Raw genomic sequence first — 24552 nt, forward strand, 5'->3', positions numbered from 1 at the left:
CCATGTAAACATTCATTTTGTCACCTATATTGTCAGCCAGTGCAAATCTACGGAGCCTCGTTTGGGATTTCATTGCCCCTTATGGAATAAGAGTAACAAACCCCCGGATGTTTACATCAGAGAAAAGTTATAGAACGTTGTAATAAGGAATGAATGGGTAGGCGTTACGCGATTGGCTGAATTCAGGTATGTGACAATTCTCATTTTGTAGTAAAACTATTATTTTTCAAAATAAATGATGGAATGAGGGAATATTTTAAAGAATATAGCAACACTAGGAAAAATTGTAGAGTTGGAGGTTGATTTTTTATGTAGAGTGACATTTACTGCCGATCGCTGTAAGTTGTAAACAACTGCAAATTTGACCTATAAATGCCACGGGACCCTATAATTTTTTTGTCATTTCCTGAAAGGTCTTGAATTGAAGTTTCAAATGATACCAAAGATTTGACTGAGACTATTATAGTAAAGTACTGAGAGGTCATAACATTTGTATGGAGTTCTATGGGAAAATAATTGGTAGGCTTTTCCCTATAGAGACCCTATTTTTTACATGTTTTCTTACCATAAAGTCAAACAAAGGTCAATATTTCATGATTATTTGGACAGACTTGACATTTCAATACACTTGCAGTAAAATTAGTTCATTAAATTTAAATTTTAAGATTGGAGTGTCTGTAATTTAAAATTGAGGGGGACTGGAGTATTGATATGTGTAAAGAGTTAAATTAGAGGGACCAGGGAAGAAGAAAAAGCAAGAAATATTGGTTTGAATTCTAAAGTAGATAATATTATTGTTGATTACATGTGTAGCAATTCATTTTTGCAGTTCTTTGCTTGTTTTTTAAATTTTAAATTCATATTTAACTCATAATTGATGGGCTCAATTAAGGTCTGCTGATCATCTGTCAATAGAATTTGGACAAAAATTATGTTGTAAACAAGGTTTTTTATTTGTTTTTCTTATTTTTTGTAATCATCATATTTGTAATGCATTAAAAAATGTCTATTCTTTTCAAATTGGTGACCTGATGCTATTCAATGTCAATTTAATGTCATTTTTATGTTTATTTTTCAGCAGATCTTCATTGTTTGGGTATTCTGCATCTGGACCAGCAGAGTAATTTGGATCAAATACTGCCTCCCATGCTTCCCAGCCATCCACGTAGAGGAGTTCTGCAGTCTTTTCCCTCGCCTAAATGGTCTTGACCTGAGTAAGGTTGATGTACAAGACGGTCTCACCCACACGCCCTGAAACTACAGCAGTTGTCAACAGTGCCTTAAATTCACCTGGTAAGTTACCATGTTTCATATTTTTATCCCTAGGTTTGTGATTGTGAGTGTTTAGCCAGGAGTACATATTAGGCATACATATGGTCAGGAATGAGTGTCTCTCACCCCCCCCCCCCCCTTTTCCTCCACCCACTCCTCTTTAGAGAGGGGTGGGGAGGGGAGTGTTACACATGTTTATTGCACATGAAAGGGAAATTGGGGTTATGACACATTGGACTCATGTCAGCCTAGTATGGGGTATATGTTATTGGAATGATTATGTTTTATGAGTTTAGTAGGGGCATTTTGTAAAGTTTTCATGGTTAAAACTGCTTGAAACTGTTAACAGTGTCCATTGCAAGATAGCAGTTTTTAGAGTTACTTCCCTTAGACTAACTGACTGAGTGATTCAGAATTTCAACATGATGTAATTCTATTTATTTGGACTGACTGTATGTAATTTTTTATGAGTTACTTGAATTATGTTATGACTGCATAAATCACATTTGGCATTACATGTTATTACATGTATTTACATGTAATAGTGTTTATTTATGTACCCCACCCTTGACAGATCATTAAATTCTGTATTTATGTGTGTAATCAGAATGTATATATTTTATTTGTAAGGAATATATGAAAAAAATTGATGTATTAACATTGTTTTGTGCAATGAATAACTTATAACTCTGATTTTTCCTCATTCGTCCACTTAGGATGATCTCCATTGTTCAGCCGCCTCAGCTTTGAAAGATGATGGTGGCAGGGCGGCGGGGTCATTTTGCCCCATATTGATGCTGTCGGACAGTCGGTAGCCATCTGATTCATCACAATGGACATTCTTCTATATAATGAAGGTAAACTTTTCAGCATACTATCTTCTGTCTCTGTACTTGGAGGCGCATTTTGTCATTTGACACAAGAATAGTTACCCCTCTTGAATTTTGACATTGGCAAGAACTTGGCCTTTTCTAGATTTAATTTTCAATAATTTTACAATTAAACAGTTATGTTTATTACTCCAGGTACCTAACTCTAATATACTATCGAAATTATGTCCTTTTTCGTTTGCTAGAATAGTGTTATAAAGAAAGATAAGGGGGCACCTGCTAGTTCTGTAAGCTGCATTACACTGGGGGGTGGTGATATTGTGCGCACATGCTCAATCAACAGGAAAGGCCTGATTAGAATTATTTGGCTTATTAGAATCAATAATGGATGATTGTTCATGATATGGACATTTTTTACCAATTTGTCAGTATAAAGCATGGATATTTTGATTAATTTACTAGGATTTCATCAATTTCATGAGGTTTTCTTAAAACCTGGGTAGAATCTACCCTTATTAGGAAATTGATAAAATTTTGACATTTTATCATATAGATAATACCAATACTCAAAAACAAGTAGTAAACAAACTATTTTATTGATTCCAGGCACTAATTATATACAAATATATTCCGAGGTCTGAATGTCATTCACTCCCTATAACGCCAGCATCTGCAGCATGATGTCATCAATTGAGCTGGTGACAACATCCATGACATTGAACTCATGGGACTCAAATTTCATACATAAACTCAGGTAGGTCTAAAGTCTTTAAAAAATAGCAAATGGACTAATTCTGAGGTAGGTAAGATTCTAAGTATAGGAATAAGAGTAACAAACCCCCGGATGTTTACATCAGAGAAAAGTTATAGAACGTTGTAATAAGGAATGAATGGGTAGGCGTTACGCGATTGGCTGAATTCAGGTATGTGACAATTCTCATTTTGTAGTAAAACTATTATTTTTCAAAATAAATGATGGAATGAGGGAATATTTTAAAGAATATAGCAACACTAGGAAAAATTGTAGAGTTGGAGGTTGATTTTTTATGTAGAGTGACATTTACTGCCGATCGCTGTAAGTTGTAAACAACTGCAAATTTGACCTATAAATGCCACGGGACCCTATAATTTTTTTGTCATTTCCTGAAAGGTCTTGAATTGAAGTTTCAAATGATACCAAAGATTTGACTGAGACTATTATAGTAAAGTACTGAGAGGTCATAACATTTGTATGGAGTTCTATGGGAAAATAATTGGTAGGCTTTTCCCTATAGAGACCCTATTTTTTACATGTTTTCTTACCATAAAGTCAAACAAAGGTCAATATTTCATGATTATTTGGACAGACTTGACATTTCAATACACTTGCAGTAAAATTAGTTCATTAAATTTAAATTTTAAGATTGGAGTGTCTGTAATTTAAAATTGAGGGGGACTGGAGTATTGATATGTGTAAAGAGTTAAATTAGAGGGACCAGGGAAGAAGAAAAAGCAAGAAATATTGGTTTGAATTCTAAAGTAGATAATATTATTGTTGATTACATGTGTAGCAATTCATTTTTGCAGTTCTTTGCTTGTTTTTTAAATTTTAAATTCATATTTAACTCATAATTGATGGGCTCAATTAAGGTCTGCTGATCATCTGTCAATAGAATTTGGACAAAAATTATGTTGTAAACAAGGTTTTTTATTTGTTTTTCTTATTTTTTGTAATCATCATATTTGTAATGCATTAAAAAATGTCTATTCTTTTCAAATTGGTGACCTGATGCTATTCAATGTCAATTTAATGTCATTTTTATGTTTATTTTTCAGCAGATCTTCATTGTTTGGGTATTCTGCATCTGGACCAGCAGAGTAATTTGGATCAAATACTGCCTCCCATGCTTCCCAGCCATCCACGTAGAGGAGTTCTGCAGTCTTTTCCCTCGCCTAAATGGTCTTGACCTGAGTAAGGTTGATGTACAAGACGGTCTCACCCACACGCCCTGAAACTACAGCAGTTGTCAACAGTGCCTTAAATTCACCTGGTAAGTTACCATGTTTCATATTTTTATCCCTAGGTTTGTGATTGTGAGTGTTTAGCCAGGAGTACATATTAGGCATACATATGGTCAGGAATGAGTGTCTCTCACCCCCCCCCCCCTTTTCCTCCACCCACTCCTCTTTAGAGAGGGGTGGGGAGGGGAGTGTTACACATGTTTATTGCACATGAAAGGGAAATTGGGGTTATGACACATTGGACTCATGTCAGCCTAGTATGGGGTATATGTTATTGGAATGATTATGTTTTATGAGTTTAGTAGGGGCATTTTGTAAAGTTTTCATGGTTAAAACTGCTTGAAACTGTTAACAGTGTCCATTGCAAGATAGCAGTTTTTAGAGTTACTTCCCTTAGACTAACTGACTGAGTGATTCAGAATTTCAACATGATGTAATTCTATTTATTTGGACTGACTGTATGTAATTTTTTATGAGTTACTTGAATTATGTTATGACTGCATAAATCACATTTGGCATTACATGTTATTACATGTATTTACATGTAATAGTGTTTATTTATGTACCCCACCCTTGACAGATCATTAAATTCTGTATTTATGTGTGTAATCAGAATGTATATATTTTATTTGTAAGGAATATATGAAAAAAATTGATGTATTAACATTGTTTTGTGCAATGAATAACTTATAACTCTGATTTTTCCTCATTCGTCCACTTAGGATGATCTCCATTGTTCAGCCGCCTCAGCTTTGAAAGATGATGGTGGCAGGGCGGCGGGGTCATTTTGCCCCATATTGATGCTGTCGGACAGTCGGTAGCCATCTGATTCATCACAATGGACATTCTTCTATATAATGAAGGTAAACTTTTCAGCATACTATCTTCTGTCTCTGTACTTGGAGGCGCATTTTGTCATTTGACACAAGAATAGTTACCCCTCTTGAATTTTGACATTGGCAAGAACTTGGCCTTTTCTAGATTTAATTTTCAATAATTTTACAATTAAACAGTTATGTTTATTACTCCAGGTACCTAACTCTAATATACTATCGAAATTATGTCCTTTTTCGTTTGCTAGAATAGTGTTATAAAGAAAGATAAGGGGGCACCTGCTAGTTCTGTAAGCTGCATTACACTGGGGGGTGGTGATATTGTGCGCACATGCTCAATCAACAGGAAAGGCCTGATTAGAATTATTTGGCTTATTAGAATCAATAATGGATGATTGTTCATGATATGGACATTTTTTACCAATTTGTCAGTATAAAGCATGGATATTTTGATTAATTTACTAGGATTTCATCAATTTCATGAGGTTTTCTTAAAACCTGGGTAGAATCTACCCTTATTAGGAAATTGATAAAATTTTGACATTTTATCATATAGATAATACCAATACTCAAAAACAAGTAGTAAACAAACTATTTTATTGATTCCAGGCACTAATTATATACAAATATATTCCGAGGTCTGAATGTCATTCACTCCCTATAACGCCAGCATCTGCAGCATGATGTCATCAATTGAGCTGGTGACAACATCCATGACATTGAACTCATGGGACTCAAATTTCATACATAAACTCAGGTAGGTCTAAAGTCTTTAAAAAATAGCAAATGGACTAATTCTGAGGTAGGTAAGATTCTAAGTATAGGAATAAGAGTAACAAACCCCCGGATGTTTACATCAGAGAAAAGTTATAGAACGTTGTAATAAGGAATGAATGGGTAGGCGTTACGCGATTGGCTGAATTCAGGTATGTGACAATTCTCATTTTGTAGTAAAACTATTATTTTTCAAAATAAATGATGGAATGAGGGAATATTTTAAAGAATATAGCAACACTAGGAAAAATTGTAGAGTTGGAGGTTGATTTTTTATGTAGAGTGACATTTACTGCCGATCGCTGTAAGTTGTAAACAACTGCAAATTTGACCTATAAATGCCACGGGACCCTATAATTTTTTTGTCATTTCCTGAAAGGTCTTGAATTGAAGTTTCAAATGATACCAAAGATTTGACTGAGACTATTATAGTAAAGTACTGAGAGGTCATAACATTTGTATGGAGTTCTATGGGAAAATAATTGGTAGGCTTTTCCCTATATGTCGGGAGTATATTCCGAGTGACGGAGCTTCTGGCAAACCTGAGGATTGGGCTGGGCTTTTCCCGAGAAATGACATTCTTCAGAAAATGATTGACAAACTTGATATACAATTTTGTGAACCTTGTTTAAGAGATAACGACCATGAAGAAGCTTTGAACTACTGTTTACAATGCAATGAGTATCTATGCAAGTTATGCACAAAATATCACAAAAAAAGTATGGCATCCCTAGACCACAGGATATTTAAAATAAGTGAAATGGAATCAATAGAGATTGTTCCTAAATTAGAAGTCGCAAATATTTGTCATGAACACCAAAATGAAAAAGTACAGCTATATTGTCATGACCACGAGCAGTCATGTTGCGCACTGTGTGGAGGTACAGAACATAGGAAATGTGAGAAGGTTGATACCTTAGAGAATGCTGTAAGATTCTTGAAAGAGAGCGGAGAGATGGATTCCATTCTGAACAAAATAAAGACATTTAAAAAGAGATTACTAAATGCAAAAACCAGACAGGAGAAAAATGTATCCGAGATTGAAAGTACGGTAGATGAAAATATCGCAAAAAATGAGAAAATATTTTTAGATTTGGCAGAACGCTTAGATAAAATGAAAACAGTTTACACAGATGAAATGTGTTCAAATTTGAAGAAAGGCAAAGCAAAGCTGCAAAGTGGGATAGAAAAGTTCGAAGACGCATTACTCTATGTCAGTTACTGTGAGTCAGGTATTGAACAGGCAAAAGGTTCAGAAAATTTAAGCGAGGCAATGGTCAAGTTTATCACAGCTAAAGAAAAATTTCAAAAAATAAGTAATCTTGAGTTTAAAGAAATGTACTTAAAAATATGTGCAGTCGAATCGCCAAGCTGGAGAAAATTCATGGAGTTAAAAAATATTGCTGAGGTAGAATATGTTGAATCCTTCCGTCCCCTCGATTTCGACATAAGAAATATAGAGCTAACAAAGTGTAAGGAAATCCCCATAAAAGATGGCATGGTGTATAACGGTTTATTCCTACCTGAAAAACGATTTCTGATTATTGATTACAAGCATAATGGACCATGCTTGATGTATGACGAGAACTGGGAAAGCATTCATGTCAATGATAGTTTGGGTAAACCCTATGATGCTACTAGAATCAGGGACGAACTTTATATTACAGATGTGAGCGCGAAAACCATTGAGGTATTTGCTCTAGCTGACTTTCAGAAACTCAGAAGCATTGATATGCATCACCCGATTTATGGAATAACGAACTTGAATGACATCTTGTATATTGCATGCGGCGACAAAATATTGAAAGTCGACGACAGTGGACACGTTTTACAGAACTATGATCTAGATGGTCTAAATACTGACCACATCATTACAACCAATAGTGGGCTGATCGTATACAGTAACTGGTGCCTAGACGCAGTGACAGCGATGTGTGATGAAGGACAAGTTGTGTGGGAATACAGGAGTCCGGATCTAAAGTATCCACAAGAATTGGAGACTGACTCCTGCGAAAATCTATACGTAACCGGCGCACACAGCCATAATGTACATGTTTTGTCAAGCTCGGGAGACAAAATAAGGATAATAGAAGATATTCAAAGTCCATACTTTTTTAAGATTAACGAAGATGAAGGAATTATCTGTGTATGCAGCGAGAAGGAAAAGATCATAGTATACCAAATAGCGTCAGTGCTTGACACACTTAAAAAGAAAGATATTCTAAGGAAAGAAAAAAAGAAAAGCAATCCAAGAAAATTCTATGAACAGAAGAACAAAAAAAAGGTTCACAAAAATAGTCTGACTTAAAAAAAATTGTTCCTAATATTTTACTAGTGTAAACGTTGAAGGTTTGAGTTAGAAGGGCATAGATGATAAAGCAATGTACAGCATGCAAATATTGTATATGTAATCTGTGAAGGGAAAACAGTATATGTGTATTAGATTTGAAAGGTCCATAAGTGTGTTCTTTTATGATCAGCAAAGAGGATATAATTAGGGATTTCAGTTGAAATTTAATTTTTGAAAATATCTTAAATAACTGACACATCAAAAACCTCGAGAAATTCTTACCACAAGCTTGTATATTGTATCATGTCTTTTTGAAATCAAACATCAACATCGAACAATGTTAAACAACATCAAACAATATGTTTCTAGTATGTATCATGAAATCTAAGGTGATGCATGTTTTAACATAGTTAGGTATTTACTGAAAGATAGGTGTTGTGCCTTAAATTAAATTTACGGTTATTAATTCATTTTTTCTGACGTTATTTATTGGGTTTTGTAAATATACATTATACGAATATTCATATTTATTTTATAAAATCGAATTGATATGTTAAAAAAAGATGATAATACTGGACTTTACCAAAAAAAATTAATGACTTTGTCCATATTATTTGGGCGCTTAATGCTGTATTGACATGCTATTTGATTTTTAAGTATGTTTCATTGGTCACTAGGGTTGTCCAAACAGTGAATAGTCGCGTTTTTTTGTTTATTGTTAATTGGCTGATGTATGCAGATTGTACAAGGAAATGTTTCTCATAAAAGTTCAAATCAAATCAAATTGTTTCTAAAGTAAAACAACAGTTTTGCTGTGTTAAAGGGGCGCGAAAAGTTCACACGGCGCAGTGTATAAACTGTCCAAACTTAGTAATTTAGGTGGTTTTAGATATGAATAACTGCAGTTCTTATAAAACATGTCAAAACATAATTTTCACTGATGAAGAAATAGCATTGTGTACTTTATTTTCATACGGCGTTTGTTTTTGAATGAGCAGAGGATTTTTAAATGATAAAACAAGGAAATGTCTTTAAAACACCAGAGAGGACGACGTCCGCTGTCCGCACGGAACAGCTCGGCTTTATAAAATTCTGTCGACTTGGGTAAAACATCGATAAAAACGAAGCTCAAGACGATATCAAATTAGAACACCAAAATATTCCGAGATCATATATCTACAGGTGCTTCAAACAAATTTTCTGTTGAAATGTGCAATTTCATCATCTGACCAAACAGTAAATGTTTCTGTTGTGTATTTAATCTCAAATGCAAACAAAAGGCTATGATGATATAGAAACTTCATTATAACTCAACATCAAACTGGGCCAATTGGCATGTATATGCATTGTATATGGAAAGATAACTCCAAAGTAAAAAGCTTCATTGCAATGATTTTTATACATACAACACTATTAAATTCATTTTGAAATGTTTACTTCTTAATTTTTTCTAAATCGCCTCGTTATTTATAATGAAATCGCATGTCTCCAAAAACTTTTTGGACAATCCTCGTATTAAGATGTGAAAAGATGAAATTAAATTAATAAAGTATAAAAAAAATTCTTATTCAAATAACTTTTGAATAACACAGTATTTCGGATATTTTTGATCAATGTTATTGTTTTTTCCCAAAATTAGATTCAAAGGGAAATATTAATAAATCATCTGTGGTTCCCAAACGGTTTCAATGTGGAAAGATTCTAGAAAAAAAATTCCAAAGATTTACAGACGACCAAGAATTTTGAACGTTTGGCTAAAAAAAAGAACGACAGAAATCACAGCTAATCATTACAGCATTGTTCGTTTTCAGATAAGTTCATGTTTCAAATACATCTTTATCGCTTTTAGTTGTCGTTTTTGCTCAACTGAGCCATAGGTTCCTGTGTCCATCTTTTGATCATTTGACTGTCTGTCCGTCAACCCCTCCGTAAATGTTTTTCTTTTCTGACTTCTTTTCTAGAACCGAAGAGGCCAAATTTAACAAATTTAGTACGAATCAATATTGTCGGAAGGGGATTCAATTTTTCTTCAAGGGATAAAAATCACAATAAAATAAAAATGAATAGTGTTTTAACATCTTTTCAATAGCAACTGCACCAGCTATGCAATTATTTAGATAATTATGGTATGTAAAGAGAATATTCTAATTGCAAAAACCGTGATTCTCTGACCAATACATAGGCCACACGAAGATTTTTTAATGTAGAAATATAGAAATATATAGAGAAAATGTTCAAACATCTTCTCAAAAAGCACAATACTTTAGCTTGTGAGAATACTTTGCATTCAACGTCAGAAATTGTTACTTAAAGTTTGTGACCTAAGGCCAATACTGGGGTCATTAGACGGCTTCCAAAATTAAGATAGAATCATTGAAGGAATATCTTTATTTTTTATATTTACATTTTTTAGTGTTTTTGTTTGTGATAACACTACTAGTCGATTTTGTATCATTTCATATGACGTATTGTTGATGCACAAGCAGGGTTTGCATAGTTAATAGAAATGGAAACCATGAAATATGTCAGCAATCTAGGATTTAATTATACAATAGCTAAAAATTATGCATGCAGCAAAGTTAAGGTGTTCCGGAGCAAAAAAAACCAAATAACAATAAAAAAGATTCACCGGGAGTATTTCTTAAGATTTTAATACCGTATATTGAGAACGATGTCATACATAAGTCTTCGGGCATTTTTGTGACGTCATGTTTACTTCGTTGTCATGTGACGTGTGTTACCTAACATTGAATATTGTTTGATTAAATCGCATCGGCGCAGGTGATAAATGGCATTAAAAGGGAAATATTTTTAAGAAAAATCCTTTGTAATGTTTAAGACTATTAAGTTTTTGCTTGGGCTTCAAAAAGATATTTCGTTTATTAAAGATATTGTTAAAAAGTTTCGCCCAAACATCAATATAAGGCACATTTTTACTAATTAAAAGCGATTTACATAAATTTTAGGGTAAATCCCAAAGCATGTTTTACTTAAGTACCCGTATTCTCTACCAATTTTTCTTGAAATATTTGAAAACTGTATTGATCTTTAACCTGCGCGAAGCTGTTTTTGCATGCAATAAAATTACTCTATTCAGTTGTTTACATGTTACAGGAGGAGTCTCCAAACCACTAATTTATAAATAGTCTTTTACTTTAAATGAAGCTATAAATCTACAGAATATTAAATTCTGTTTATTGATATCAATGAATTCTGTGCATCTAGCAAAAATGGCAGCATACATGTCAGGAAACAAACAGTTATTTTACATTTTCAATAGATTTACTTTTAACGTGCTGATCGTGACGTCACAGTTGATAATGACGTCAAAGGTGATAATGACGTCATATGGTATGGAGTACAGACAACTGGCTTTCTACACATCGCTGTGGGAAGCCTTAAAACAACCGCGTAAATATAGGTATTAAGGTGATAATTTTGGTTAGAGCGTGGTCAAATCTATCAAAAATCTCTGCAGAATACTCAAAGAATGTTAATACTAGATAACGCGAATGCTATGCAAGTATCCTCATATAATGTATATTCTAAATTAGGAAAACAATGGCCCTGAGTACTATGTTGGCGCACCAAGAGGTTCTCAAAAAGTATTCTACAATAGACCTACACGTACAATGCTACAATTTTTGATATTACTTTGCAAGCATCCTAAGATATGTAGATTGTGAATTGTTGAAACCGTAACCCCTGTAATAAAAGGACCAAAGGAGGGTTCAAATTGAAACATTAAAATATACTAGGGAAATGTTTAAAGATCTTCTCACGAACAACCATACTACGATTTGTGAGTAAACTATCATAATAATACTGTAGATTGGAAGTTGTACAAATGTGACCCCGGCTTATACTGGGCTCCTAGTAGGGGTTTAAGGTCCAAAAAAGGAATACGAATTATCTATCATTTTCAATCTTGTCGTCTGTGATATATTGAGGAAATTATATATATTGTGAAAATAAGAATGGTCAGTTGATGCATCTTACTTCCTGGTTGTGATGTATAAAAACGTTTCCTTATTTTATATATGGTTTTAATGTATTGTCAAATCCTGTAATCCATGATGACTTTTTTTTAGTTTTACAATATTTTAGAAATTTCCATATTCTTTAATTTCGAAAGAGATTCGAAAACTATTGTTCAGGTGAGCAATGTGGCCCATGGGCCTCTTGATTTTATTTTCCTGTCTGGTCGTGTCTCCATTGTAATATAAATTACCGAAGTCGTACCAAAAGGTGGTCCTAAACTTTTAAAGTTTTGACGCTTTAATTATTCTGTGCATGATCATCAGTTTATAGTGTTCTCTTTAAATTCATGTGCCTCCATTTTCATTGACTGCTGACATATAAAATATCGCTATATAAAAAATGTATCAGTACATGAAGATACAATCAGGATAATATTTCAAACTCCATTGCTAATGTATTAAAGTAAAAAGATAATTTTTTAGAACAGGTATTAATGATATCCGGTATAATTTTATTTGTCTGCGTTTTTAAAAATGTTTGCTGTTGTCTCTTTCATAATAAAACGATCAAAATTTACGCGAAATTACAGTTTTTGTCAAGGAATATTAAAAACATTATTATCAATTTAATTAAACCATTCTGTCAATGTTACTAATTTCATTGGCCTATTTTTACATCATCCCGGAAACCTTTATCATGGTACTCACAAAATCAATGCAAATCTCGGTATTTTTTACTTAGATGGAAAAACATAACATTTAAATACATGTATTCAACCATCATTACAGGTAATAGTGCCTGCAAGGATTATTTGTTCACTGTGTTCAGTTAAACACTCGGTCATATATATAACATTCTAAAATAAATCACCCAATGACTAATCATTTAATCATTGGACTTAATATATATTAAGAAACAAAAATACCAATTCACATGTATATATAAACCATCTTTTACAATCACACATCGCGTGCAAACCTTAAGCAAGAGGTCCATAGGCCACACCGCTCACCTGAGAAACAATAGGCATGATACAATCAGCTTAATGGGGTAATAATACAAAATATATTGACAATGTAGTAGAATACATGTAGATCCTGTAAAAATAAAAATCCATTTCCCCCTGGATATTATTATATTGTCCCCTTGGATATTATTATATTTATAATCAAGTCCATTTTCTAACAGAATGTCATATCAAATGTTGAGCATCGTAGTTCTCAACAACATCCTGAATAATTGTTTATATATGGGATATAAACCTTTATCAAAGTCTGAACCACTTTTGAGACCCACGAATCGCCCAGGTGCCAGGGTCAAAACAATTTTAAAGAATCAGCAATATGTCAAAATGTTTGCATATAAGTTCAACTATACGAGATAACATATTTTTTGTAAAAATGAAAATGTCTTTGTACAATCGGATCAACAACATTACCCCACCTGACTCCTCAAGGTTTTGATTTTAACGAATGTTAATCTATACTATCGAAAGTTGCTTCCACTAAAGTTACAGTTTTTCTAAGCAAATTGTTTTCCAGAAGATTTTTAAAGATTTCTAGATATTCCTATTTAAAAATGTGTCCCCTGTTGTGATCCAATTCAACCCCCGGGGATCATTATTTGAACACATTTGAATTTACCCTTCTATGCTTTCACACAGGTTTCGCTTCTCTGTTCGACTGCTTTTTGAGGAGGTTTTTTAAAGAATTACTATATATATTTTTATGTAAAACTTCGACCCCCACCATTATGGGTCCATCCTTTCATCGGGGGGTCATGAATTCACAACTTTGAATCTACACTACCTAAGCATGATTTAACAAAAGTTTCATCTTTGCTGATTGATTTCTGAGAAGATTTTTAAAGATTTTTTCCAAAAATGTGACTCCCATTTGTGACCCCACCCAAGCCCCGGGGTCATAATTTTCACAACTTTGAATCTACACTACCTCAGGATGCTTTCACATAAGTTTAAGCTTTCCTGGCTGATTGGTTTCTGAGAAGATAATTTTTGATGATTTACTATGTATATTTCTATGCAAAAATTAAACCCCCAGTTGTGGCCCACCCTAATCTCGGGGGTCTTGATTTTCACAACTTTGAATCTACAACACCTAACGATGCTCACATATAAGGTTCAGCTTTCATAATTCAATAGTTCTAGAGAAGAAGATTTTTGAAAATTTTATGAAAATTTCTAATGCCCTTCCCTTGTAAAAAGGCGTGATCCTTAATTTTCACAACTTTGAATACCCTTTGCCTAAGGGTACTTTGTGCCAGGTTTGGTTAAAATTGGCCAATTAGTTCTGTAAAAGAAATTGAAAATGGGAAAAAGTTACAGACAGACAGACGGACAAAATGCAATCAGAAAAGCTTTACTAAGCCTTGAGCTTATTTGGGCTTAAAATTAAGGTACGACCTGAATGTAATATTTACAACAGTTCATATCTACAGCATCTCATACACTCTGAGATACTTCCTCATGATCCCCACAAAACACAACTTTCTCTCCTTGTCCACCTTCATGAAGTCTGGTCTGGTGATGTCCTCAAACACACGGACAACTGTCCGTCCTTGGTCAACACGTGGATGTTGTCACTCTCTTTTCCCGTCACATAAATGTTGTCCTCTTCGTCCACACCCAATCCCCACGGAGACAGAAGACAGGGACTGCTGATCTTCACGCGGTTGTACCAAGGGCGTTCATTGCGACGACTTCATTGGTTTTCAAATTTTCACTTGACATCGTCCCATAATTAACAGATTCAATAAATAAATAAGAATAATAATTATTGATGATCATGGATCATGATAATCATGTATGAGCTTGCGTGGTTAGCAATAATTACCCACCAGTGAAACTAATCTGAATCAGACAGACCAGTCTTGCTCCATACCTGACGCTTAATTGTCATTTTCCTGAATGACCTATCGCTTACTAGCATATTTAATTAGATTTGGTCATATCTACAACATCTCATACACCCTGACATACTTCCTCATGCTGCCCACAAAACACAGCTTTCTCTCCTTGTCCACTTTCATGAAGTCTGGTCTGGTGATATTCTCAAACACATGGACACACCGTCCGTCCTTGTTCAACACGTGGATGTTGTCACTCTCTTTCCCAGCTACATAGATGTTGTCCTCTCCATCCACACCCAATCCACACGGAGACAGAAGACCAGGACTGCTGTATCTCCACACAGTAAAACAGCACATGTCCGTAGCTTCCACTTCGTTGGTCTTCCTGTTGCTGTATATTATGTTTGATGATGTGCTGGCGATATGTTTTACTGAATGCCTTGTTTGGTATTTCGTATAATATCCATTATTTTTAGGAATCTTGATTATTAGTTCACCACAAGCCACAAATAAATATGTAACGCCGTCGATCAGGGATGATGTAAAGCAATATGGTTCACTCCAAAGTCCTAGGTATTCACTCCAATGAAGATTATTGGTGTTAAAATATCTAAGACGCTTTGAATCAGTACATGCTACAATTATTTCTTTGTCGTGTTCAATTATTCCAAATGGCTGGGATAGATTTGTTATTCTGTTTGTGAGCTTACCATATTTGTTATAGATTAAACATTCATCGCTGCTCCTCCTATAACGACTAGTGTCTCTAGTATCCCTGATTGAAAGGATGAACTCACCAGAAGATAGAATCGTTCCATCTCGGATATATTTTCCATCAAGATTAATTTCAGAAATCAAACGCAAGTGAATTTTCTTGATATCAGACTTGATGTTGTTTGTATTCTCTAAAAACTGAACTGGAGTAACATTAGCCAAGTTCATAATTTCTTTCAATATTTTTGGTTTTTCGACTTTCATTGTTATATGCAACTGTTGAAAATCATATTTTCTTAACCGTTCAAAACATTTCTTTCCCTTATAATACGCAACCGAAAGCTCTGCAGCGTTTAATATCTCTTTGGATTTTGCAAGTATTGTTCCACTGAACCGAGCGCAATAGATGCCATCCAACAATGAATTTATATTTCTCTCATATTTCCCTTTGCCTTCCTTGACACCCTTGCTCATGTTTATAAGAAATTGGTTTTTAAGAAACTGTAAATGTTGAATGGCTTCTTCAAAGACTCTTTCTGTGTCTTCTGAAATTCGGTCCGATGTATTTTCCATTTGTCTAACGTATGATTCTTGTTCAATTTTAGAACTTTCTAGTTTTTTCTCGAAAATTTTGACATGCTCCAAAAATAAATCGAATTCTTTCCCCTCAAAGTATTGCTTAAGCTTTATTGCTGTTTCTTCTATTGGTTCAACAGTTTCACATTTCCTGTGTTTGGTACTTACACACATCGTGCAGCATGGTTCCTCATGATCTTGGCAGAATAACTCAATTGGTCTCTCCTGATGTTTGACACATTCTCCTTCTTTATTAAGAATAGGGAGATCGTCTATCCTAGATGTCTCACTCAGAGAAACGATTTCATGTTTACGTGTTGTAAGTCCTCTTTTGTGATATTTTATGCAATTGGCGCACAGGTTTTCGTTGCAATGTAAACAAAAATACGTCGCTTCTTCCTCTTCACTCTCACGTAGGCAAGCCTCACAAAACTGTTGATCCGTACGGCTGACATATTTTTCTAGGACTCGATTTTCGGGAAAGCATGTAGTCCATTCTTCAGGATTTTCAGCTGCGCATATGTTTGGAATGTAATCCCGGCAAACTGGGCAATGGAAACCCAAACGAGATTCCATAGATTTGCAGTGACTGGCAATGTAGGAAGATAAACAATTGTGGCAAAATGAATGTTTACATGGTAGATACCTTGGTGTTTTAAAACAATCAAAACAAATTGAACACACTGTACCCTCATATACTGTTCCTTTTTCGAAGGTCGCCATATCTCCCAGAATAAAAACTTAAAGTGAAATTATGTTTAACTAAGAATTTGCTCACACCAATAGTTCTGAATAACGGTATAAATGTTAGCCCACCGTTAAATTAACACGACACAAAATCACTCGTGCCACAAAACTTTTTAAAAACTGTTTAAAATACCTTCACGTGCCGTTGGTTTCAAGTAGCATTCATTGATGGAAGCTCTATTGGGTCTGTAATATATTTCTGTCAGGTTCACTTCCGTGCCACATTAAATCCCTAATTGTATAGAGACGGAGAGAATCTTGAATAAAAAACATATTTTTTAAAGTGTATTAATAAAAGCAAACTCAATATATCATCAATTGTCAAACAAAGAGTATTAATAATTAAATGGTAACAATAAGTTCGAGTGTTTCGAGTATAAAGAATTACTTAATACTACATGCAAATGACATATCTACATGAACGTCACTTAACCTAAATAAGATTCTTATATCTACACAATAACAGTTGTGACATACCTTTTTCTAAAAATTGAACATTTCTAGCAAAACCGTTGTGCTAATGATAATTTACATAAAGGTAGTATTAATTTAACTAATGGATATGGTATCTTATTAAATTGTTTTGATAAGCTAGAATGTAAATATCTAATTTTGTCACAAAATGTTCAAACAAGTTTCATTTGATTCGTGTATGGTAAAACTCTGATCAGACCAGAACACATCTGATCAAAGGTATTTCCACGCACTTAAACAAAATCATTTTTTGCACCTTTTATTTTTGATTTATTAGGTCATTTATAAGTGTTTTTTTTTTTATAGGTTATTGTTCCTACATTGTAGAATCCATGTCTGAAGTATGTAAGCAGTACAATTCCGTTTCACTTTTCCTTCATTTTTGAGTGGGTGTGTATGATTAACATAAACAAGGCGACTTTGCAGCAAGAAACTACTACAGTCAATGATGATAGTGTATGCTCAATCTGCTTTGAAAAGTTTGAAACACCAGGATACCTCCTATGTAATCATTCCTTTTGCCACAATTGTTTTTTTTTCTTAAATTGTCAGTTAGTGCAAGCCTATGGAGCCTCGTTTGGGATTCCATTACCCGCTTTGTCATGAATACATCCCGAGTGACGGAGACCTTTGATGGGCGGAACTTTTTTATCAAACTGCAGAAATTAACTGATCAAGCAGATGAAATACATTGTAAACCATGCTTAAGAGAAAATGACAAAGAAAAGGCTACAAACTATATATCATGCAAGGAGTATCTGTGAGCACAATGCACTAAGTATCAAAGGAGAAGTATGGCATCTTTAAAACCACACGTTAATGTCAACTATCGAAATAAAACCAAAGAAAACAATTTCCATTAGATTTGCAGATAATTGTCCCAAACATCGACATAAAAAAGTAAAGATGTTCTGTCATGACGACAAGCAACTATGTTGTGAACTGTGTAATAACACAGATCATATAACATGTGAAAGGGTAAATAAACTTGAGGATGCTGTACAATTCTTAAAAGAAAGCGGAGAGATAGACTTATTGCTTAACGAAATTAGTACATTTAAACAGAAATTAATGAAGGCGAAAACAGAAGGAACAATTAATTTATCAGAAATCGATATCACAGTGGATGAGAAAATTGCCAAAACTGAAAAGGAATTTTTAAACTTAATGCAACAGTTTGAAAATTTGAAGAAAGAATATGTAAATGAAGTATATTCCACCCTTTAAAAAGGCAGAGACAAGCTTCAAATGAAGATTGCAAATTTGGTGGATGGAATTTTCTATACAGAATATCTAAAAACAGGACTTAAAAACCAAAGAAAACAACAAACAATACAGAGGCACTGATGCAGTTTATAATAGTCAAGGAAAAAATTAAAAAGGCAAAACTGCAACTATTCAGACATTTACAAGTAAATATTTTAGAAGAGAAAGCAACAGCTTTGACAAGTTTGCTTGGGTTCAAAGAAATTGCCAAGATTTAACTTGCTGTGTCTTCCACTCGGTGTTCTTATTTGGATATCAAAAATGTAAACATAAATGAACCTGAAAAGCATACCTTAACAGGCGCGCATATTGTTAGTGGTTTATGTCTTCTAATGGAAGTTTTTTTGCTGTAAAGTAAACTAAGGCTGGAATGTGTTTGCTGTTTAATAGAAAAAAATTTGAGTGATAAAAATTTGATACCTATGCTAACATGGATTGTTGTGGAGTTCACTGAACCGTACGACGCCTGTTAATGCGAAGGAGAACTTTTCGTGACTAATTGGAAACCAAATACTATTGACGTTGTTTCCTCCAAAGATTTCCATAAACTTAGATCCATTTCTCTACATGTCAACGTCTATGGGATAGCAAGCTGGAATGGATGCCTGTATGTAGCATGCACATACAACATCTTAAAACTCGACAGAATGGGGCAGACATTAAAAGAATTTAATAATAATGTAAGACTGCCATACAACTTCCACCTTGTTGTAACAAGTACAGGTATTATAGTATACAGTAACTCAAGAACCAATCGAGTCAAGGCAATGACTGATGAAGGACAAAATGTTTGGAGTTATAAAAGTGACAATTTGAAAAATCCGCTTGCTCTGGATACTGACTTTTATGGTAATATCTACGTAGCCGGCAAAGAAAGCAGAAATATACATGTCCTCTCCAACTCTGGAGGGCTCATTAGATTGATAGACAATATTCCTAGTCCACTTTCTTGCAAGATAGACGAGGAAGAAGGTATTATATATGTAGCCAGTGGGCAATCAGTGTACTTATATCGGATTTAATGTTCTTTTATGACCGAAGAATGGAAATAGTTATGTTTTCCAGTTCAAATTTATTTCATTTATCAACTGATGTTTTGAAAACTATTCAAAAATTATCATTATTTTGTATTTTTTTTTTATCTTTAATTGTTTATGCTGATTATCTGCAAAAATTTAATCATTTCTTACATATATCATAAAATCTGGGATAATGGATGTCTCAATATCGTTAGACATATATTCAACCAAGGGTGTGCCGCTTTAGATTTAAATTACATCTTTGTCAATGTTAAGCTTTTTACTTGAGTTATTTATGCTTTGTTTTTAGTTGATATCATGCGAAAAACAATGCTTTATTTTTAAAACGAAATAATATAAAAGGTGATTTTACAGGACTATGCAATAAATAAAGATAATTAAAAAATAACTGAATCTTATCATTTTGCCACTTTAAGATAACATGTCTTCTGATTATTTTCAAAAATGGATTTTGAATGATATATCAGCCTGTATTGACTTGATTTTAAACAGTTTTCAACGATACCACACGAATATATTTTAAAGATACATGATAAATGTAAACAGATGTAACTAGAAAAGAGTGTACCTGTACCTAGATTTCTGATTTACTTGCAAATTTACCAATCAATATCATAAATGGTTTTTTTAATTATTCAAAATAAACATTTACAGAGAGGATATTTTATTCAACCTTTTATTCATCAGCGCAATTGAATGGCTACAAATATTTCTGAATGTCTTTCTCCAAGAGTAATAAAGACCCTAAATGGATAGATTTGGCTAGAAAAAGATCAACTCAGAGGAGTGAAAACATAGTATTTTAACACAAGTAAATCAAGCATTTTTTAGTCTTTTTTAATTTTCCTTCTTGATCATAAATACATTATAATTTTAATCTTAATAGCCGTGCCGAGAATGAAATGTGCCGATAACAAACTGTGTTTTAGATAAAAAGTCCAGAGGAAAAATACAAAAGAGGAGCAGAGCAAAAACGTAGGATCTTGTGCCATGGATGAGTGAGCATCTTCTGATGACCGGTCACACCAGCCGTGTACTCTTTGTCGTAATCGAGAAAATCGGAAAAATCCGTAGACAATAAGGTAAATAATAACAGCCTAACAATAAGTATGAAAAACATTAATTTACCTAGCGGGAGATTGTATTTGCTGACAAGGTCGTTGTATCGACCATAGAACTTATAAAATAAGGAGTTCAGTCGAGACTGTCGATAATCTTGATTTTAAACTTGTTTGTAGGTAGCTTGCCAATTAGAAATTGATCATACGTAGAACATGCCCCTGCGTAACGTTTCAACAATATGGTTTTGATCCTACAAATCAATTATTTTGTAAATAAATTATTGTCACTGCATATTTTTTTTAATAAATATTACTCCTCATCACACCTGTGACACATAGATATTTGATCACTCATTCAAATAAATAATGTTAGATAAACTACATTCTAACGTTCAGATAAAAATTTATTTAACACCCTTTTTCAAGTATATTTAAGATAATATCGAAGTTGAAAGATATTTTTAAGTGCAAGTATTAATTATAATTATGAATCTGTAATATTCTTTCAATGGTTTGTTTAAATAAAAATGGGTGACCAAATGTGACATGTTGGCTACATTTTTTTTTATTTAAACACGAATCACAACGTCACACTATAGTTAATAAATATTGGATACTATTAATATTTAAATTTCCTTAATCAATTTGCCAATATGACTAATTTTATTAGGTTATTTTTACAACATTCTGGAATACATTCTCATATTCCTTACAAAATCTATTTAATTTTGGTAGCTTTTACCTAAATTCAAATAACATAATATATATATTCAACCATCAACTTGACAGTGCATTGATTTTTTGCTACTTCTTCTTATTAAACCTGCAATAGTTATTTCATTATTTTAGCATCTTGTAACGCCCTGACATTCATTTGTAGCACTATATACATGTATCCACAAAAACTCATTAGGCTATGTATAATATCGTGATACCCCCAAAAATCACCAGGCAGGATAATACACATGATGTCCGCAAAAGAACTCATTAGGCTTGGTAATACACGCGATATCCGCAAAAGACCTCACATGATTTTCCCAAATTAAAGAACTCATTTGGCTAGAAAATATGCATCATATCTGCAAAAGAACTCATCAGGCTAGATAATACACATGCTATCATTTTTATCTTTTTTATGATATCCCCAAAAGAACAAATAAGGTTTAATAACAAACGTGATATCCGCAAAAGATCTCATCAGGCTAGATAATACACGTGGTATCCGCAAAAGAACTCATTTGACTAGATAGTACACCTGATGTCATTTTTAAAGTTATATTCTTAATTTCAATATCAGACACACTGAACTAAATAGGATTTGTTTTCTCATTTTAACATTATAATTAATTCAAAATACCACATAGTATAATCATTTCAATACAAGTACGTAAACCTAACCCTAAGACCTTTATAAAATAACATCTTTATATATATATATATATATATATATATATATATATATATATATATATATATATATATATATATATATATATTTAATCGCATCGCTGAACGTTTACAAAATTGTATGAAAAAACAGTGTTTCAAATGTAAAGAAAAAGTAATATTCATCTTTTTTAAACACATTAAAGCTTGGCGACCTCCTTTTATTTGCAGATTCACAAAATAATTTAGATTGATATTCTTACATCAGGCTAGATAATACATATGATGCCATTTTAAAGTAATAATTCTAATTCAATATAAAATAGATTAAAGTCAATGGGATTTGTTTTCTCTTTTTAACATTATAACATTATAATTAATTCAAAATACCACAGTATAATCATTTCAAAACAAGTACGTAAACCTCAAGCACCGTTACCCCTTTATATAATTACAGCTTTATGTAGGAATAACAGTGCATAATTCATCGCATCGCATAAACGATTAAAACTTAGTTAGAAAGAATTGTTTATCAGACAAATTGACGCTTAATTAGAATATTAATCTTACATCTATATTGGGTTAGGCTGATAGCGATGATTACTTACCAGTCAAATTGATATGAGTCAGACAGACCAATTGTTGTTCATACCTGGCGCGTTACAGTCTTTTTCCGGTATGAAGATTACTTTCTACTTTATACGTGTTTAGATTACGAGGGTTGTTTGGAAATTATTGAGACAACTCGAATATTATTTCTCTTCCAATTGACAAATTTTGGTGAATATTGGCATAGACACTGAAGAAAGGCCAACAAATAATAAAACAAAGTATTATTAAAAGAATATTTAATATTTTGTTTATGACGGTAGATAAACATGTCGGTGGTCGGGGTACCAGGCACAGCCATGAACTCGGAGATTTAACAACTTAAACTTCTACTTTTTAAGTGTCCCCAGAATTACAGCTAATGATGAAAAACATCAAATTAAATATGTTCATTTTGCTATTCTTTGCGACTAATTTTTTATTTAGTTTCACCGATGTTCGAGTTGAAATACGGATATGGAACACATATATTTACCAAACAATAGAAATCTGACTTTACATACTTTACATTGAACTTTGACGTCAAGGCGGCGCATTGAAAACCGTCAAACTGGTGGAAATCTCAGAAGAAGACCTTTTAAGGTCAAGCAATTGCTTAAAAAAAAACTATACGATGACAAGACATGGTATAGAGCTTCAGTTCATCATATTTTTTTCACTGATTGTTTATCTAGAATTAGGCCAAAGGGGTTAATTAGCAAGTACTTTTGACACACTAAGTGTTGTCACCAGTTCTAAAATATATAAAAAATGACTGCAGGAGACATTCACAGTAATTAGACTTTCGGGAAAAATAACTCGATTTTCCCCCTAAAAATAGCAAGAATGAGAGAAAATGTAAATGATGACATCTTAAATGAAAACAAAAGATGAGAAATAAAGAATAATTCTTATTTCCGTTCGTTTGTAAGGTGTTTAAAACACGGGAGCAATAAGAAGCGTTAAAATGACGTTGCGAAAAGATTTTAACTTGTCTTGGGGAATGGTTTTATAAAGCGTTAAAAAATGGTACGTTTTGATAATATTGATTTTGGTAAAATTTTGTGACATCAAAGTTTCTAATACTTCTTTAGAGTTTTTTATTATCCACATCTGATTCCCATCACTTCTGGAGTATATTATTGTACAGTACTTGTGATGTTTCTCCTTCACTATTGTAAGAATTTTAGTAAGGAGTAAAGAGAGAGGTTTGGTAGAACATTTACAGGAACCTGCTATATATCTCTGTTTGTAAGGACTTTTGTGAAGCTTTGGAATCCAGTACAAATAAGGTTAATCAAATTCATTTTGTTTATTGGGGATATTAAAGATGCTTGGAAAGGCTGCTATAGGTGTAAATAGGAATACCATGTGTAGAATAAAAACATAGTTCTTTAAAAATGCAATTTATATATTTAGCCTTACAAACAAAGACAATGCTGTTACTTGCCTTATTAACAGGGACCAGTACATACTGATCGTGCAATCTGTCTAGTTCATTTTTCACTTTAATAATATATAATATAGTATTATTTAGTGGTAACAATTAGTATAGAGAATTAATACTACAAACACATGACATATCAAAATAAACGTCACTACAACTTAACAAGATTCTTATATCTACAAAAAAGCAGTTGTGACATTTCACCTTTTTCTAAATAATTGAACTTTTCTGGCAAAACGTTTGTGCTAATGACTATTTACATAAGGGCAATTCAAATTTATCTCCTGGATATGGTATATAATTTTATTGTTTTGATAAGCTAGAATATATAGATTTAATTTTGTCACAAAATGTTCACACTAGTTTCGTTTGATTTGTGAAAGATAAAACTCTTATCAGGCCAG

The 24552-nt window shown here is 33.1% G+C and overlaps 1 protein-coding gene and 1 pseudogene across 1 annotated transcript; both read left to right on the forward strand.

The window, feature by feature from the left end:
• Nucleotides 1-6431: 6431 nt before the first annotated feature.
• On the forward strand, nucleotides 6432-9426 carry LOC128172011 (uncharacterized). The gene has a single exon (XM_052837783.1). The coding sequence runs from the start codon at nucleotides 6432-6434 to the stop codon at nucleotides 8016-8018; it is 1587 nt and encodes a 528-aa protein (XP_052693743.1). The 3' UTR covers nucleotides 8019-9426.
• An 8330-nt stretch (nucleotides 9427-17756) lies between these two features.
• Nucleotides 17757-18738, forward strand: LOC128172012 (probable E3 ubiquitin-protein ligase MID2; annotated as a pseudogene).
• Nucleotides 18739-24552: the final 5814 nt, after the last annotated feature.

Source organism: Crassostrea angulata, chromosome 2 (genome assembly GCF_025612915.1).
Source record: "Crassostrea angulata isolate pt1a10 chromosome 2, ASM2561291v2, whole genome shotgun sequence".
In the NCBI taxonomy this organism is placed as follows: Eukaryota; Metazoa; Mollusca; class Bivalvia; order Ostreida; family Ostreidae; genus Magallana; species Magallana angulata.